The sequence below is a fragment of the Mya arenaria genome, chromosome 4, assembly GCF_026914265.1.
Source record: "Mya arenaria isolate MELC-2E11 chromosome 4, ASM2691426v1".
In the NCBI taxonomy this organism is placed as follows: domain Eukaryota; kingdom Metazoa; phylum Mollusca; class Bivalvia; order Myida; family Myidae; genus Mya; species Mya arenaria.
The window spans coordinates 18,825,705-18,845,669 of record NC_069125.1 but is presented as its reverse complement, the minus strand read 5'-3'; the positions used below and the strand labels follow the sequence as shown (position 1 = coordinate 18,845,669).

Sequence of the window (19,965 nt, the reverse complement as noted above, 5' to 3'; positions counted from 1 at the left end):
TATATCATACTAGTCTGATTTTTAAATAGAAGAGATCGATCCAAAGTTTCGGCATGTTTAATTGAGACTGTTTATTTACAGCAGTAAAGCCACATTGATGAACAATACAGTAGGAGCAACAAAGATGCCTTTCACATGGTCAGTAAGTTACCTGCAAGAAGGTAAGTTTTGCCCACTTCCAGCTGTGCACCACACAGAGATGGTACCGAATTTGTATAGACAAAGATAACTGGAGGATATATGTTGGTTTCAGTGTATTAAGATGGCAATATTTTTCACCGAGTGATCACCAAAAGCTATATTATAATTATTTTTATTATTATTATTATTATTATTATTTTCACGAGGTGAAGAAATAACCTTGCGGGCCTTTTATATAACGGAAATAAAAAATGGGAATACCTCGGCCTTTTTCCATCATAAAAAGTAACCTCGGATGTATGCCTGCATTATTAATCAAAGTGCTGAAAGCACTGATGGACTAGGACTTCATTTAGGGGAATGTCGACAACCATGTTCTAAGCATTGAAACAATCGGCTCACATCACAAGGGATCACTGTTTAATGGGCTAGCTTAAACTTTTGACTTAAATTGCTTGCAAGCTGCAAAGGAAATTTGAAAAATCTCGTTAAGTGTGTGTAGATTGAGGGGGCGGGGTGTGGGGCTAAAGCGTTAAATCAGATAAAGTCATAGTTCTTTTCTCAAAGTCGTTTAATCAGACTTGTACAAATGAATTTACGTGTTATGCGTATGTTAACCAAAGTACACATACTTCTTTAATTTGATCAAATCTTTTATATCAAAGGTCTGTTATTTGCAGTTTCAGAGAAGATTTTCAATGATGTAATTATATACTATATAGAAAACCTGTCACCTCTTTTTCAGGGGAGCTTTAAACCACAGGGCCATACTTTGAACAATCTGTGTAAAAGACATCTACATTGTACACGTATGTCAGACTGCATGCACAATGCTATTAGGAAGTAGTTTTTATTTGAAAAGTGAAGAATTATTTTCTCCCTCTTAATTAGTGCTTGGTATTCAATTAATATAAAATGTTACCATGATGACTTAGTGCTGTTGATAAATATTTGGCACTGCCTTCTGTCTCATGCTATTCTTATTACTGCTGCAGACTTTTGTACAAAGCAAGTTGAGTAGACTAAGATGAGATGAATATCGTTTATCAAGTATGAAATATTGAAATGTCTTTCAAATACATTGACCATCAAATTTCATAACATGGTGTCAGTAGTTCACCACACTGCTTGTGAGAATGGAAAACCAAACATAATCATATTCTTTATTATATACCCATCATCAATCCACATGCAATACATATCACAAAATACTTAAACCCATATTCTGCTCCAGTGTAATACGGCCATATACCACTATTGTGACGTAACGTCATAACAAGTATGTTGCGCAATATTAAATTGACGTCATTAAACCAATGAGTGCATCCTTAAAATGCAATTTATTATGCAAAGATGTGGCTTCTAAGTGATCTAATCAGTAATGTATATAATAAAAGGATTATTAGTACTGCGTTTTGATCCGGATATGGCGGAGTGTCATATTCGATTCTGGTAGTTTTTTGTAGATTTTGATTTTACTCGGCTTTTGCCTTGTGAAAACCGAATCTGCAAAAATCTACTTGAGTCGAATACAACCTTCTGGATCAAAACGCAGTACTTATAACCCTATTATGTACAAAACCTGTTACCCCATGGACAGAGCTTCTTTTACCCAGAGGGCCATTGTAACTTTGAATAATCATTGTATGCAGTACTTATAACCCTATTATGTATAAAACCTGTTACCCCATGGACAGAGCATCTTTAACCCACAGGGCCATTGTAACTTTGAACAATCATTGTAAAAGACAACTACATGTCAGACTACATGCAAGATGCTAAGGAAGTAGTTTGGAAAAATGAGAATTATTTTCTCCGTCTTAATTTGTATGCATTAGATAACTCAATAAATGCAGCAGTTGACCATTCTTGTATTGTCCTCTGTCACTGTCCTGATAGCTCCCTATCTCAATAGTTGCAAAAGGTTGTAGGTTCATGATTCCCTGGTACAATATGCCATACAGAAACAAGATGTTGAATGTAGAATCAAGAAGCTTTCTTTTCAGGCAATTCGAATTGAATAGTACTGTAACATTTGGAGTGCCAAGAATTTGTTGGATTCGTAGGCAACATGTATCAGGTGTTGCAGTACATTTGGCAAATACTTTTCACCCGTCCTTGTAAATCTAAAAAAGCTTTCATTTTGCAAAAGTAGTTCATATAACTATAATAAGGTTGCTTAATCAGAGTTTGAGTAATTCTGAAAACTAGATGTGCCTTTAATTTCAGCAATTTGAACTCCAACTCATAATGTCAATTAAGCTGGTTAAGCAATACTGCAGTTCCTTGGTATGGGGATTGCTTTATTTACTTGAATAAACAAACATTTCTTGCGTTGGATAGTACAATGTATTTTTGATTTGGATTGTAAAGTATAACTTATATAAATAAATATATATTCTTAACTTTTAATATGTAATTAGACAATTAGTTAATTTTTCAACTGCACACCAAAACCCTGAATCTGAATACACAAGCTAATGCATCAGTCAATTGTAACCATGCCCCCCCCCCCGGCCCCGGAATAGCGGGGACTTTTATGTTCGGTCCAGCCAACCCCAGCTAAATTCCCCGTCCTGCGGAGATAATCTGGTGGTTAAGTCCCCACCAAATGCACCCGCACCCAAGGGACATTAGGTTAAGCCCCATCCACACTGTATTTTCCGGCACTGCGGGGCCTACTGAAAGGCAAAAACATGGCCTATTTCGGTATACCCCCGGATGTGGGAGCCTTGGTTACAATTGACTGGTGTATAATGATCCTTGTGATCCAATCTCATGCCAAGACGATTGCTGTTCTAACATTGCCAGGTTAGTTATTCTTAAGCATAAAAAAGCCTGGACAGTATTTGAGAAAGACTGTTGTGAGGTTAAATCTTCATTACTTCACTATTCCACAACATTGGGTGATAATGGAACTTTATTGAATATTTTGATTTTAATTTTGTTCCCTAAACGCCACAAGTCAACTGATTAATACAAATTAATTCAATTCTATCTCCACAATATTCGGCACTGCATTGTTAAATAAAACTCAAAAGTTTTAAAAAATTATATAACCAAATACCTTTCCCTCAAATATTTCACAAATTTATATTGATATATCAACAACAATGCATCACCAAACTGTATCTCTGACTGATTATTGATTTTCATTCTTGGTTAGAAAACAAAAAGTGAGCACAAAGCGTCTTCAGAAAAAGAACTTGTAAAGTATGCACCAGTCAATTATAATCACGCCCCCCCCCGCAGGGAACAGCAGGTACTTTGACTTTCGGTCCAGCCAGTCCCCGGTAAAATCCCTGCCCTGCGGGAACGAACTGGTGGTAAAATCCCGTGAATATCTCGCACTCCGGGGATCTAAGGTAAGAGCAATTCCCTGATATAATTTGCGGGAAGACAAAACCACCGCAATCTCCCGGCATTGCAAGGACACTAGTTCTGGCTTCCATAACTTTAATGTTGATATTTATTTTTTTATGTTTACAACACATTGAACAAGTCTAAAAAGGTAATATATAATGTGTTCGCTGAAGTTTTTTAGCTACGAGGACACCTGAAAGGTTAAAACACAGCCCTTCCCCCCTCCCCCCGGTATATCCCCAAGGGGCCGTGGTGAAAATTGACTTGTGCATTATACGAGAGGAAATCAAAATTGAGCAGGCAAGATTGTTTTACCTACGGCGATGGTTTATCACAATGTCATTGAACAAAATGTACTTACACTGAGAGTGGCTCCAAGACTTTTCTATGCACATAAGTAAACAATCATCTTATTCATAAGCCAGATGCTGTGCACATATTCATACATTTGGCTACATTTAGAATGAAACTTCATAAATAAGTATGCGCATAATTGATATTTTTATCTCCATTTTGCAAAATTGAAATCACATGATTTTATCAAACGAACTTGTATTGCTTGAAAATTTACGTGTCAAATTAAAAATGCGTTAAATAAATCCGTTTGATGGTGGTAATCATTTAATAGCGGCTTTATTGATAAATTTCTTCAATAAAACACGTATGAAATTCACATCATAAGCATCCGGAAGTAGTGATAACATACATGTCTGAATCATTCGGCCGCTCTGATCAGATAAAATGAGGTCAATACAGTAGACTGGTACCCTGATTAACGTTTCCTCAAAAGTATAAAGTTATACAGGTACGCGGCATATGGGTTTTAGTTAACATTATTAGTATTTGAACAATAAAAACCAAAAATTATGTTGTGTTTGAAAAAGTGCTTAGTGCCATGTAATGATTAGTTAAAAAATAAACTTTGTATCGAAAAGAAAATATCACGGAAGCATGCAAATTATGTCGAAAAAAAGAACAGGGACCGACTTCGGATTTTTTTTATTAACAATTGATATTGCTTTTATAAATAAATACCAACATTTTATACAAAGGATATTAACAATACTTTTTTAAACAAACTTTCCTGGTTGTTTTCTACTTAGACCGCACATTTTAGTCGCTTTACGTATGAATTCACAAGACATTTCGAATGCGCGATGGGCACCGCGGTTATCTGATACTGGTTTCTTTTCGGATAAAAGAGAAAGAGGGTACCAGTCTATCAATACAGAGCATTGAACGGGAAAATTTCGATGCGTACTTTTCCAATATGTTCATATTCTTATTGCATATAAATTGACCGTTTGCAAGAAATTCATGTAGTTAACCCGATTAACTCACTCGCTACGTATGAATTTCTTTTTCTTCATTAAAAGAACATACGGTTAGCTTGAATTGTTAGGAGAACTATTTTTATTGGATTTTTTCATTGTAATCAATTCTGGTACTACTTTGATAATTCAAATTCGCTAACAGCAATCCAATCAAAATACAGCGTATGAATACATTACGTCAGTAAACCCCCAGATGCGGCTTGAGAATGCAGATATCGTGAGTATCGCTATGAACTAGGCCACAAGTGCCCTAGTCCAAAAACGTATGCTATTGACTAATCAAAGGAAGAAAAAAAAACAGAAACACATTCATCTCAAGTTTCATCTCTTCCTTAATTAGTCGAGGCCCGTTACAGAAAATACTTTATTATGTAAACAACATTTTTTTAGTTAAGTGTGTTAGAAAAATGCTGAATTTCCGATGACGTTATATGTTGTACACATGCCACACAGATAACGTAATTTACTATTTTTAATTCTTTGATATTCTTGATTGAGTGCCTTAAAAACAAATCTGGTAAAACGAGCCTTTCATGTCATTCACCAATGAAAAAGGTAGTCTCATCTCCAGTTGTATAGACCAATAATAAACTCACACAAAATATCGGTATTCCTCAATTTGGCAACGAAAATGACAAAGGTGACACATATATAGTTTTAAAATATTTTTAGAACGTGTAAACGTATTTCAATGAAAATTTCAGGAGAGGTACATTATACACGTTAACATATATATAAATAAATTTTATTGCAAAATATTCATTTTAGCAACATAATATAAAGAGTTTTGTTACTTTAGTAAAAAAATGTAAGAACTCATATTATTATGTATCATGAATTAATTTATTTTACTAATAATGCATGAATCAACCCTTCCCTTAGTTCGATACTGGTCTATGAACGTCCATTCTTCTAGCGACCTGAAGTCTGTAATGCGACGAAGACGATTTAATACCGATTATTCAGTCTTTTTTAGTTAATGAGGACCTCTTTTGCATTGCGAGCACTAACACTTTTACTGAATGTTATACAAACTTGAAAATGCCTTTTATTCATATAACTTTTCTCAAAATAATTTCAGCACAATAATTAATGTTTAAAATATTGTGGAAATAATTTAAAACCGGCTATGCAGCCTCTGCGAAGTTTAAAGCGGCACCACTTTGGAAAGGGTAAACCTCATGTTAACGGTACTGATGTGGTACATGTCATGCATAAAAAACTATGCCATATAGTAAGACAGTTAAAATGCAATTGTTTAATAATATTTTTATGTGCCTAAGCAAATCATCAACATGTTTATGTAAAACGTATAAACATACACCCCTTAAGGAGGCATCAGCCAAGATTAATCTAACTGCTACCCTTCTTTCTTGTTTCGTTATCCGCGCCACTTTGTGTTTTTTTCATGGGCACATGGGATAAAGGCCTAGTTTAAGACTTCTATAAGTGACCCCCACCAAATCCGTGTACAGTAGATAACCTCTGTGTATTAATCTTAATCTAATTGCCTTGATCCCTCTTATCAGATCTCCGATTTGAGTCTCCGGCTGTGCAGTTCTGGAGGTTTTAGTATAGGAATGGACCCTAAATGGCCCTGAGCCAATATAGGAATACACAGGATATTGACCCCTACTGTGACTCCAGTGCAATTAGCAGGAGATGCACAGTAGGGGATTATCATGCCAAACATTCCTTAAATTCGGCCTAGTTTAAGGAATGTTTGGCACGATAATCCCCTACTGTGCATCTCGTGGTTATTGCACTGGTGTCACAGTAGGGCCATTTCCTGTGTATTTATTTATTGGCTCAGGGCCATTAAGGGTTGACACTTTTCGAGTGACACTTTCTCCACAAGATTACCTCCATTAGGGGAGAGTGTTCACGGAACACAACCAATGGCAACGTTCGAACTCGTTGTTCTCTCTATCCCTGAGCGAGGGAATACTTAATAATACTGAACGGAGCCATCCCTGTTGAATAGCACAAGTATTCACCCTTTTTTCGTTTTTCATTTTCTATTATTAAACCCCACATAATTATGGGGAGAAGGGCTTCGAGTAATAGTAAAGTAAGAGGAGTAAAGTTACCCTAAGGTAACTTTTACTCCAAAGTCTATAAGAGGAGTAAAGTTACGTTTTTCAAAGTACACATATCGTCTATGGGAAACAACTCGTACATACGAGGATAAGTGTATGTAGAAGAGTTGCCCTTGATTTTGATATGAATCATTATGTACAGTCATAGTTTTTAATACAGTACATAGGTGTGTATACAAGAACTGTATACCGTGTGTTGGTTTAGTTATTGTTTTTGTATAAATGAAACGGTCTACCATCGGATATATGATGATGGATACTGACCAAAAGAATAATATTTTAGAAAAGTTTTACTTTAATGAAAATAACCCAGCTGCCTATGCTGGCCCACAGAAATTGTTTCGTGTGATTGCTAAAAAATACCCCGGAGAATTTAGATTATTTTAAGTATTGGGTTAAATGTGTGTTAGACATCAGTCACAATGACACAGTTTTAAAAGTCTATCCCACCTACTGTGAAAAAGAACGTTCTCACGTTTTTAATAATGACTTTTATTATGAAATGAAATTATGAAATTATGAAATAGTGGCACTGACATTCAAATAATTGGATGGTGGTGTCGATAAGACGTCCTATTCTAACAAATAAGATATATAGGTTAATAACATCACAGTTTGTGAAAAAGCGTTATTATATCATCAAATAAAATTGTATAATGTAGTATAATTTAAACATTACATTACCATAAGTTTGTTTATCTTCAATAGAGACGAAATTGATTTATTTTAACAACCCACATTTTTTGAAAAGTCACTGTGGTAATAATTTTTTAATTAAAAAATAATTTTGTTATGGTTATGGTATGTTTTGCATTTATGAGTTAGCATTCTGTTTAACAATCACTTATGTAAAAACACTTCAACCTAGAAACATGTCGCGAAACACTGAGTTTAATGTTGTTATTTCGCAACTGTTGAAGTCGCAGGTTGGAGGTTTGCATGTTGATGCAAAAGGTATGATATTGTTTCACTATAATATGGGATATTTAAAATATGCTGTTAAAACATTACATGAACAGCCTTTAAAAAAACTTATTATAATTTACTTTCTATGTGATATCAAGTCCATCTTGAGGTACAACCTTGTTTTAGAGTACACCCATACTTTAAATGCTAGTCTATTGAATCAGAGTTTATTTCATTATTGTTAGCTTTTTATTGCAACTTTTTTCAGAATACCGCTTTGGAGAATAATCTCCAAGCTGTCAAATTTGAACTCGCGGTTGCAAAACAGCAACTGACAAGTGTACAGCAACAACTGAATGTTGCTGAACAAGTAAGTAGTTTTCACTGTTATTTAACCGACTTCTTGACTATAATTTGGATTACACAATTATTAAACAATTTCAAGTCATTTCTATTTCACTGTAAGAGTGACATTGGATACATATTAAGTCATAATCCAGTCAAATACACGCATACATTAACTTAGATTTAGCTTGACTATAGGATATTTGTGAGACACCAGCTTCTACTATTAACACTTGGTCTATGTGTCTGTGTTTATTTCAGTTACAATATGTCACTTCACAACTGACGAATATTCAGAAACAAATTAAAGAAACAAAAGGGAGGTGGGTTTTTGTTTGTTAATATTTATTTATTAAGGATTACACGAATTAGAAAATGCAACAACTTATCAAAACTTAAAAACAGTGAACAAACATTTACATGATACTAAACTTTCAATTTAAAAAATACCCTTTTATACCAAATAATACTGTTATTGGTACTAAATTGACACAATGATTGTAGAATTAATATCATAGTAAAGAATGTTAAAATGAATATGACGATGCTATGAGGAAAAAGACATGTTGATATGCAAAAAATATATGGACATAGTATATGAGGTAACAATATATGGCATGCAAAAATAGATGAGGAAGTATATAAGGTTATTATATGAAGCAGAATACATGAAACAAATAAAGCTATTCACAAAAAGATGAAATAAATGAAAAATGTTATTTTATTGCAGTTTGAAGAAGAAAAACGAAGTCTGTGATTACAGTGAACTGTCTCCGGTATGTACAAATAATGTTATATTCCATTATTATAATGCATGTTCCAAGTTTTATTCAAAATATCTTAAACTGTTTTTGAGTTTTGGTTTTTTACATACTTTGTTTAAAATCAATAACAATATTTTGTTAATTTAAACTTGATTTTTAACACGTTAATTGCATACATGTATAACAATAGAAATAACACACATAACAATATGATAATAAAAAATGCAATCATTCTAAACATTATGCATATGAAATAATACAACCTGATAAAAACAAACTAGAAAACGAGAACAAAATAATACAAACAAACTATATTTGTGTTCGCACAGTTGCCTCCCATTTTCAGTGTTTGTTATACAAGAAAAAAAGTATTTTATTAAGGTGCGCATTTACACATGCTTGTGTTTTTTGCAGATGCCTAGTCTTGAGCCAACAGCAACACTCCAAAGGCTGGATGACTTTACTGTGAGATTTGCTAAAAATAACTTTGATGAAGCAGTGGAGTCTATTGAGATCAAAATGGAATAAATGTAAGTGTTTTAACAAGTTAACAGTGGGAATGTGTTTAAAAAAAAAGGAATGTAGTGGTTTATTATAAATATGACTTTTTAATGTTTTTTAAATGAAACCACACAGTAGTAGTACAATCAATTTTTTGTTGTAAATTTATGTGATAAAACACTTCAATTTATAACATATTAAGAAAATGACACATTATTTAAAAAGCAAAATTATACATTAATCAATTGAATAAAATGATAAACACAACACCTACATCAGTATAAAATGGGGTGATATTATACCTTTGATATGTAAATTAAATGATAAACAGATATGAAATGATAGCGTGCTAGTGTATCACCTATACAGATACATGCACTCTAAAAACTATAAAATGACCTCCAATCTGAAAAAATGGAGGAGGGTCAAAGAGTAAAAATGTCAAGGGAAAACCCTGATTTTAAACATTTACATTTTTGCTGCATTTGAAGAAAAAACTTGGTACAAACCCGCGCGGTTAATGATGCTACTATAAAATCAGGTGTCATGAAGTTTTCAACCTCAGTGAGTGTTTGGATGACAAGATTTAAACGCATATTATAGATATAGTGTTGCAGATTTCAAAGGCGAATAAGGATTTGCACTGTTGCAGATGACAAACACAATTAATGTGTTAGTAAACGCATATAACATAGAGATATAAAAATAGAACATAACCTGTAGACATACAAGCTGGGTAATAAAATGTCATCGAGAATATAACTTATGTAGTATGTATGAATTGTAACCAGATATTAAACTTACTTGATTAAATTTGGTAGTAATTGTAGTTTTAAACCTAATGCTCAGTACAATGAAATGAGTTCATTATTTGGACAGTTGAGATGTTTAATTTTTATGACACCTTTTTTCAAACTAAGAGGTATGACTGAATACAATATTAACATAATATTTTAATGCAATCATTATTATTTTTAACTGATCTGGCGGCGTCTTTGATACCCAGCATCAACATTTGTCTTGTTTATATATGGAAAACGCTTAAAATATAAATAAAACTACAACTAAAACACACAAGAACAACTCCGTTTCGTATTATTAGTCATTTTATTTTACATCATTAAAGACATTTATTTTACTTAAAAACAAGTACGTGTTGCAAAACTATCAGATACAATTGTGTTATGGAATTAAATGGCGTCTGTATTCTGCATTGTGTAAGGATTGAAAACAAATAATTTCCCAAAGCACTCTAGTCCGAACGAATTAAAGTATCTTTGAATGATTTTCACTGTTTTGTTTCTTCCTCTTGCTCTCCATCCAACTGAGGAACGTCGTAACTGTCCAAGACCTTATCGAACAGAAATCTCCGCTTAAGGATGGCGTACTTTACGGCTTCCTGTTCGTCGTAGTCCTCTGTTCCTTTAAGTTGATTAACTGTTTTCTTTATGGTCTTATAGATGGTATCTCGCTTGATAGAGTCAAACCACATCAGCTTTGCCCCAAAACTATTCATCAGGGCCTTTCTGTAAGTACCTCGCATATCCTCAAAGACATCCTTTTTGGCTTCGCTTTCACTAAGGTCGGTATCATCTTGCATAAGTTCACGCACTTCCTCCTCATACTGCGATTGACACTCTTGAAAAGCCTCATCGACAACCTCTTGCCAAGGATCAATACCCGAAGAGTTCTCCGAGGTTACAGACATATCGTCGTCGCTGTTATCAGACTCGTTTTCATCAACAGATCCAAAATTATCCTCTTGGTCAGTAACGTCAGACATAGCGTCTTCATCCGAATCTTCGTTTGAATGCGCAGACCTTTTATGTCGCAACATATTATCGCGTCTTCCGAAACTTTTCAAACAAATATCACACTGGTGCATCGCAACAAAATCCTTAAGCGCTAATGAGGAGGAGTGAGTGAAACATTTAGCTTTATACCTGCCCGATGGTAACGATGTTTTCGGACTTTTCTGAAGTTTGTCTCGGCGTTTTCTGTCTAGATGGTGCCACCTTTCTAGGTTTCTTGTTGCCCTTATTACCGATAACACCCGCACTGAGCACTTTGCCTTTTCGTTTTTTGCTGGCTTCTTTCATTCTTTGTAATTCCAAGTCAATCCAAGTCCCTTTAGGTTTCGACTGACGGTCAAGCATGCTTTTGGCGATAGCTGTCGTCTGTTCAGCCGGGAGAACCATCCGTATATACATTTTGGAGAGAGGCTCATGTCTGTTTCGAGAAGCACTGCTTTTCAATTTTCTCCTCATCTTATATTTTCGTGTATCCAATAGATCCATTTTTCCCACTAATGTACGACTTGACTACTTGTCATCCAAACACTCACTGAGGTTGAAAACTTCATGACACCTGATTTTATAGTAGCATCATTAACCGCGCGGGTTTGTACCAAGTTTTTTCTTCAAATGCAGCAAAAATGTAAATGTTTAAAATCAGGGTTTTCCCTTGACATTTTTACCCTTTGACCCTCCTCCATTTTTTCAGATTGGATGTCATTTTATAGTTTTTAGAGTGCATGTGTCTGTATAGGTGATACACTAGCACGCTATCATTTCATATCTGTTTATCATTTAATTTACATATCAAAGGTATAATATCACCCCATTGTATACTGATGTAGGTGTTGTGTTTATCATTTTATTCAATTGATTAATGTATAATTTTGCTTTTTAAATAATGTGTCATTTTCTTAATATGTAATAAATTGAAGTGTTTTATCACATAAATTTACAACAAAAATTGATTGTACTACTACTGTGTGGTTTCATTTAAAACACATTAAAAAGTCATTTTTAAAATAAACCACTACATTCCTTTTTTTTAAATTGTTAACTTGTTAAAACACTTACATTTATTCCATTTTGATCTCAATAGACTCCACTGCTTCATCAAAGTTATTTTTAGCAAATCTCACAGTAAAGTCATCCAGCCTTTGGAGTGTTGCTGTTGGCTCAAGACTAGGCATCTGCAAAAAACACAAGCATGTGTAAATGCGCACCTTAATAAAATACTTTTTTTTTTGTATAACAAACACTGAAAATGGGAGGCAACTGTGTGAACACAAATATAGTTTGTTTGTATTATTTTGTTCTCGTTTTCTAGTTTCGTTTTATCAGGCTGTATTATTTCATATGCATAATGTTTAGAATGACAGCATTTTTTTATTATCATATTGTTATGTGTGTTATTTCTATTGTTATACATGTATGCAATTAAAGTGTTAAAAAATCAAGTTTAAATTAACAAAATATTGTTATTGATTTTAAACAAAGTATGTAAAAAACCAAAACTCAAAAACAGTTTAAGATATTTTGAATAAAACTTGGAACATGCATTATAATAATGGAATATAACATTATTTGTACATACCGGAGACAGTTCACTGTAATCACAGACTTCGTTTTTCTTCTTCAAACTGCAATAAAATAACATTTTTCATTTATTTCATCTTTTTGTGAATAGCTTTATTTGTTTCATGTATTCTGCTTCATATAATAACCTCATATACTACCTCATCTATTTTTGCATGCCATATATTGTTACCTCATATACTATGTCCATATATTTTTTTGCATATCAACATGTCTTTTTCCTCATAGCATCGTCATATTCATTTTAACATTCTTTACTATGATATTAATTCTACAATCATTGTGTCAATTTAGTACCAATAACAGTATTATTTGGTATAAAAGGGTATTTTTTAAATTGAAAGTTTAGTATCATGTAAATGTTTGTTCACTGTTTTTAAGTTTTGTTTTTAAGTTTTGATAATTTGTTGCATTTTCTAATTCGTGTAATCCTTAATATATAAATATTAACAAACAAAAACCCACCTCCCTTTTGTTTCTTTAATTTGTTTCTGAATATTCGTCAGTTGTGAAGTGACATATTGTAACTGAAATAAACACAGACACATAGACCAAGTGTTAATAGTAGAAGCTGGTGTCTCACAAATATCCTATAGTCAAGCTAAATCTAAGTTAATGTATGCGTGTATTTGACTGGATTATGACTTAATATGTATCCAATGTCACTCTTACAGTGAAATAGAAATGACTTGAAATTGTTTAATAATTGTGTAATCCAAATTATAGTCAAGAAGTCGGTTAAATAACAGTGAAAACTACTTACTTGTTCAGCAACATTCAGTTGTTGCTGTACACTTGTCAGTTGCTGTTTTGCAACCGCGAGTTCAAATTTGACAGCTTGGAGATTATTCTCCAAAGCGGTATTCTGAAAAAAGTTGCAATAAAAAGCTAACAATAATGAAATAAACTCTGATTCAATAGACTAGCATTTAAAGTATGGGTGTACTCTAAAACAAGGTTGTACCTCAAGATGGACTTGATATCACATAGAAAGTAAATTATAATAAGTTTTTTTAAAGGCTGTTCATGTAATGTTTTAACAGCATATTTTAAATATCCCATATTATAGTGAAACAATATCATACCTTTTGCATCAACATGCAAACCTCCAACCTGCGACTTCAACAGTTGCGAAATAACAACATTAAACCCAGTGTTTCGCGACATGTTTCTAGGTTGAAGTGTTTTTACATAAGTGATTGTTAAACAGAATGCTAACTCATAAATGCAAAACATACCATAACCATAACAAAATTATTTTTTAATTAAAAAATTATTACCACAGTGACTTTTCAAAAAATGTGGGTTGTTAAAATAAATCAATTTCGTCTCTATTGAAGATAAACAAACTTATGGTAATGTAATGTTTAAATTATACTACATTATACAATTTTATTTGATGATATAATAACGCTTTTTTCACAAACTGTGATGTTATTAACCTATATATCTTATTTGTTAGAATAGGACGTCTTATCGACACCACCATCCAATTATTTGAATGTCAGTGTCACTATTACATAATTTCATAATTTCATTTCATAATAAAAGTCATTATTAAAAACGTGAGAACGTTCTTTTTCACAGTAGGTGGGATAGACTTTTAAAACTGTGTCATTGTGACTGATGTCTAACACACATTTAACCCAATACTTAAAATAATCTAAATTCTCCGGGGTATTTTTTAGCAATCACACGAAACAATTTTTGTGGGCCAGCATAGGCAGCTGGGTTATTTTCATTAAAGTAAAACTTTTCTAAAATATTATTCTTTTGGTCAGTATCCATCATCATATATCCGATGGTAGACCGTTTCATTTATACAAAAACAATAACTAAACAACACACGGTATACAGTTCTTGTATACACACCTATGTACTGTATTAAAAACTATGACTGTACATAATGATTCATATCAAAATCAAGGGCAACTCTTCTACATACACTTATCCTCGTATGTACGAGTTGTTTCCCATAGACCATATGTGTACTTTGAAAAACGTAACATTACTCCTCTTATAGACTTTGGAGTAAAAGTTACCTTAGGGTAACTTTACTCCTCTTACTTTACTACTACTGCTTCGTGGTTTTTGTTTCTATGTTGTTTTAAAAATTCACCAGCCGCTGCATATTATCTATTCATCGTTCCTCCCGGCTGAGAATCCAATCATTTTTAAATAATGTATATATCATTTGAAAATACTATTTAATAGTTTAACGGTGGCCCTGAAAAGGATCGTTTTTAATTTAATAATTTGTAAAGTCTTTGTTTATGCCAACATCTAATTACCAAACGGTTTTAATGTATTTTTTAAATTCACCCTGGAGGAACAAACAACTTCTACTTTATTTTTTTGGTTAATAAATCCTTGGCAAGCCCATCTCATATTGTAACACCATAGGATGGAGTCTTATGCTGGGACTGGTTACATTCTCCATCCTGGTTTGCCTGGTCACACAGCGACATTAACTTTATTGTCAATAAAATATTAATTTGTCATTTACTATCATGCTTCAATAAACCTAGGGCGGCCCCAATTAACAACATCTACAATAGGACACTATTATACTTCTATGTTTTCTTTTGAATGTCGCTCCTGTACAATAACCAAAAAATCATTTTAATAATCAAAAATAAATAAATAATAAAATCCAAGCAAACGTACTGAGACATAGTCCTCAGTGCAGATCAGCGGTATGTCCTGGTTAAATGGTTTAATAAAATATTTCAAGCAGGGCCTCTTTACTATAGACATATAACTTGTTTCCGAAAACCCTCATTTACTTATAAGCTCTTCAAGGAACAACACCACAAATATGGGACTTGCTATATTGCTGCTGACTGCGAGCGTCTGCCTGACCGCCTCACTTCCGGTTGAGCCCCAATCGTGGCTGTCCCTCGTGGAGCAACTGCTCAAGAAAATGGTGCGGATGGAGCTCAACGTAGAGGCCATGCATAAAGAGATGCAGCAGGCACGTGACCAGGTCACATCCGGATTGAGAGAAGTGGACAACATGAAACAGACGGTCGGGGCGCTACAAACGTACTTTACGGACAACATAAACAAATCAGGTTTGATATACATATACATTTACCTGCATGATTAACAACAATGATTAAATAGAATTTGGCTGAAACTTCATTTATTATATAATTCCTCTGGGATTTGTTTGGTGAGATTTGATGTTGGAAACATTATATAGCTGTTGATTTGACCCAAACATGTTTTACCAGACACAGTTATTGCCTTCAATGCACACACGATAGTGAACACGTCCTCGACTCACGGCCAAGTGATCGTCTTCAGCAACCCGTTGTACAACATTGGGAGCGCCTATGACAGCGGTGCAGGAATCTTCACGGCGCCTTTTACCGGCGTCTATCTGTTCTCGGCGCACTTCTGTATTGGCAGTGCAAACAGTTGGTATTACGCGTTTGTTGTGGATAGCAAGCAGAAAATTAAAGGATTACATTATAACGCTAATACCGATTGTTCCACTGCCACCACCACTGTTGTTCTGAAACACAATGAGAGGCTATGGATTGAGTGCACTGTTAGTAACACCAACGACATATTCCTCAACGATAACAAGACCTACTACAGGAACACCTTCTCCGGTGCTCTTCTTCATCGAGTGGAGAATTATCCATAGCTATTGGAAAGAAAAATCTTTCAAGTACAGTAACTAAAAAAAACACACCTTCTAATGTGTTGTCTCATAAAACGTTATATTAAGGTGTGTTCTTTTCAGCAGCTGTTCGAACTCACTCATTTTATTATGAAAAATGTTAAATTTTGAAAATGACACTGATTCTGAATAATGGATATAGTTTCCTTCATAACTTCGATAAAATATTGAGTTTTATAAATAAAATCACATCAGTGAAAATATATTTAACTGGAAACATAGAAATGAAAAAAGCTCTACTTTTAAAATCAATTGAAGTTACTTGTCTATGATCAAAGGCCACTCTTTGGAAACAGCAAATTGCGTCAAATTGTTTCACGTTGTTTTCAAAAGAATGCAATGCGTTGCTCAAACTACGTTGTACTCAAAACATGTATGATAAAATCTGTCATTTCTGATGGTTTGTTTGTGTTTATTTGTTTTCGATCGTCAGTTTAATAAGGAATGAATCGCGGGCTTGATGTCATTATCGGGGTATGAACGCAATTGGGCTGGTCTAAGTGTATGGAGTCCGAAGTAGTTCATTATTATATTAAAACATTGTTAAAAAAATAATTCATTTCAGTTAAGAAAACCTTACACAGTAATCCTTTCTTACCCATTCTGTAAATCGAACGACCCGACTGTAACCGGAAACATTTGTTTCAAATGGCGTCACAATAACGCGGGAAAAGATCAATAACTTAAAATCACTTTTAAACGTAAAATTGAAACACTTATGGCAACAATACAATTATATAATAAATTAACACTTTCTAAAATGTTGATTTACATTTACGAGACCTGCTGACACAATACAAACAATAGTAAGTTTAATAGCGTTCATGTATATTACTATGGTATGAATTGCGATCCGAACATATCCGAAGATGTTGCGTTCATCGATTGATAAACGTAATTTGCCGAAAGGCAGTTCAATTAAGGAATGGAAGTTGAGGTGTAAATATCAAAGTGACGTTATCGTTTTTATGTGTACATGTATATAATTGACATTATGTTGGACAGAGACATGCCGACATAAATCACTCCTTACCAATAAACACCGTTTACCTATTTTTTTCGTTTAGAACCGGCGGCTATGTATATGTACAAATTATGTCCATAAAAAAGGAGGTCCAATGTTGTTGTTTTGAAATAAAGCTATTTAGACGATATCCATTGATGAAAATACTGCAAACATGGCAAAGCTGTATAAAACTGTATAAAGCTGTTTAAAAGGAAAACGGTAGCCACGACTTATAACAGTGTTCTTTATATCGGTAGAAGATCGTTTCTTAATGTCAAGGACACATCAGTAGTTAGTAATAACCGAGGTCAGCAACAGACACGAAACAACACCTTATTGCAATTTAATACTATATTAAGATAAAACGCAAAGCCAGTAAAAGCAACCATAAAATCTACTATATAGTGGTAACATTTAACGCTGGCCTGACCTCGCTTATAATATACGATTTACATATCGAGGGGTGAAAGCGAAAAGGTTCTTAGTGACATTAAATAAAGAAGAAGATAGAACCTTATCGCTTTCAGCCTTCGATATGCATGGCCATTTTTCTTTCTTACTATTAAGCATTGTTTTAATGAAAAATATGTTATATTTGAAAATTTCTATGCATTTGAATGCCCCTGTGGGAACTTGACCCCAACTCTCTTGGTTGTCATAATTTCCTGAACTTGAAAGAATCACACGGCGAGTTGCAAAATAATGCCTTATTTGAGTTTACCATTGGCACTTGGAAGCGACGTCTCCCAGACAGGAAGCAACATGGTCACGTGCCTGCTGCATCTTATGGTGTATGGCCTCCACGTTGATCCCCATTCTCACTATTTTCTCGAGCAGCTGCTCCACGACGGAAAGCCACGATCGAAGTTCCACCGAAAGTGAGGCGGCAAGGCTGGCACTCAACTCCAGGATCAGAATAATAAGTCATTGTTCGTGTGTTATCCCGGCGAGGGATTGTTCAGAAATAAGAGTCGTTTGGTGGGAACAATTTAAATGTTTTACTTTAATTCAATGGGTGGAGTTAATGATCTCGTCATATAAAAATTCGTAATATTGTGGGGGGTTTCTTGGAGCCCGATGTGAAAATGTATGATTACTATGTCCATATATGTCCTTACACGGCTTACCGAAAAAGACTGCGTTTCCAAGAAACCCCCCACAATATTACGAATTTTTATATGACGAGATCATTAACTTTACTTTAGATCAATCAGAATGATAAGAATAGTAAAACAAACAAAAACAATCGTATATTCTATAATCTAATTTTCCTTTTCACACCATCATCAAACTTCTCTGAGGGCCTCGTTTTTGTTGTATTTGTCTGCAATTAAGCAAATGCATGGGATCAAATGTTAACTATAAATGATTAATGCCTCAAATTAATTATAACAAATTATAACCATGTGTCCATACTTCTAATTTTATACCATCCTCGCTGTTATATAATAAACACTTTTTAACCCATACGAACGAGTATTTACATAAATATGCCAATGAATTCATAGTCTAATAGAATTTTATTTCACTATAATGCATGTATTACGCTCCCAATTTATCCAATGAATTTTAGCGATTTCTTTTTTTAAGTTGGCGAAGATTGTCTGATTGGTTAATAGAAAATTCAGAAAGTATCGAGAGATAAACCTCATATTTTATTTCAAACCACTCAATTTTATTTCAAACATTTCATATATGTTGTTTCCTAATTATATGAGCACTTTTGTTTGATATATTGTAGCACAGGATATATGCATACCGTCGTAAATACAAGTTGACCAAAACTATATGAAAATAAATGAATACGTGCATGTGATCCAGATGATGCACGTTGCACAAGTCTTACTGCAATGTCTGTTCTGTTTTTTTAATACAACCTAAATTTTCAGCAAATAAAATAACAGGTAGACAATCAATAAGTACTAGGCTTAATCATAACTAATTTCAACTTTCGCCGGTGTTAAAAGGTCCGCCTTCTGTTTCTCATCCGATACACACTCTCTGCGTCATAAATTGCGTTTGCAATGTGTAAGCCAATGAGGTTGTATTCTAAGTAAGATGACCCATTCGGAACTCCTCGATTTTCGATGGAAAATGGCCGAGGAGTTCCGAATGTTTGATGACCTTGCTAGTATCTTAATTATTCAGAAGGGTTCGCTGGTTACGCTAACTCCACCCATTCTTAATCATTAAGGTTATACTTCATGTCATCTAACTAGTATTTAAATTGCAACATGTCACGGTATTAATTCCCCGCGAAAAGTTTTTGTCTAAATGTTTATCGGACAAAAGTCAAGTTCTCGACCCATAATCTGACGTGACAAGTTGAATTTAATTACGAGTAATAAAATCAACGAACTTTGTCCAATTCGATATCATGTCATTGCGGTTATTTTTGTCCATCTAAACATTAGTAGATGTTGTTT

The 19,965-nt window shown here is 33.9% G+C and overlaps 1 protein-coding gene across 1 annotated transcript; it reads left to right on the top strand.

Moving 5' to 3' along the window:
• Positions 1–15,570: 15,570 nt before the first annotated feature.
• LOC128230676 (collagen alpha-2(VIII) chain-like) lies at positions 15,571–16,497 on the top strand. The gene is made up of 2 exons (XM_052943121.1): positions 15,571–15,916; positions 16,079–16,497. The coding sequence occupies exons 1-2, from the start codon at positions 15,661–15,663 to the stop codon at positions 16,495–16,497; spliced, it is 675 nt and encodes a 224-aa protein (XP_052799081.1). The 5' UTR covers positions 15,571–15,660.
• Positions 16,498–19,965: the final 3,468 nt, after the last annotated feature.

Coding starts and splice junctions, on each gene's coding strand:
- LOC128230676 (XM_052943121.1), top strand. CDS start 15,661: ATGGGACTTGCTATATTGCTGCTGACTGCGAGCGTCTGCCTGACCGCC. Junction 15,917..16,078: donor GGACAACATAAACAAATCAG/GTTTGATATACA, acceptor ATGTTTTACCAG/ACACAGTTATTGCCTTCAAT.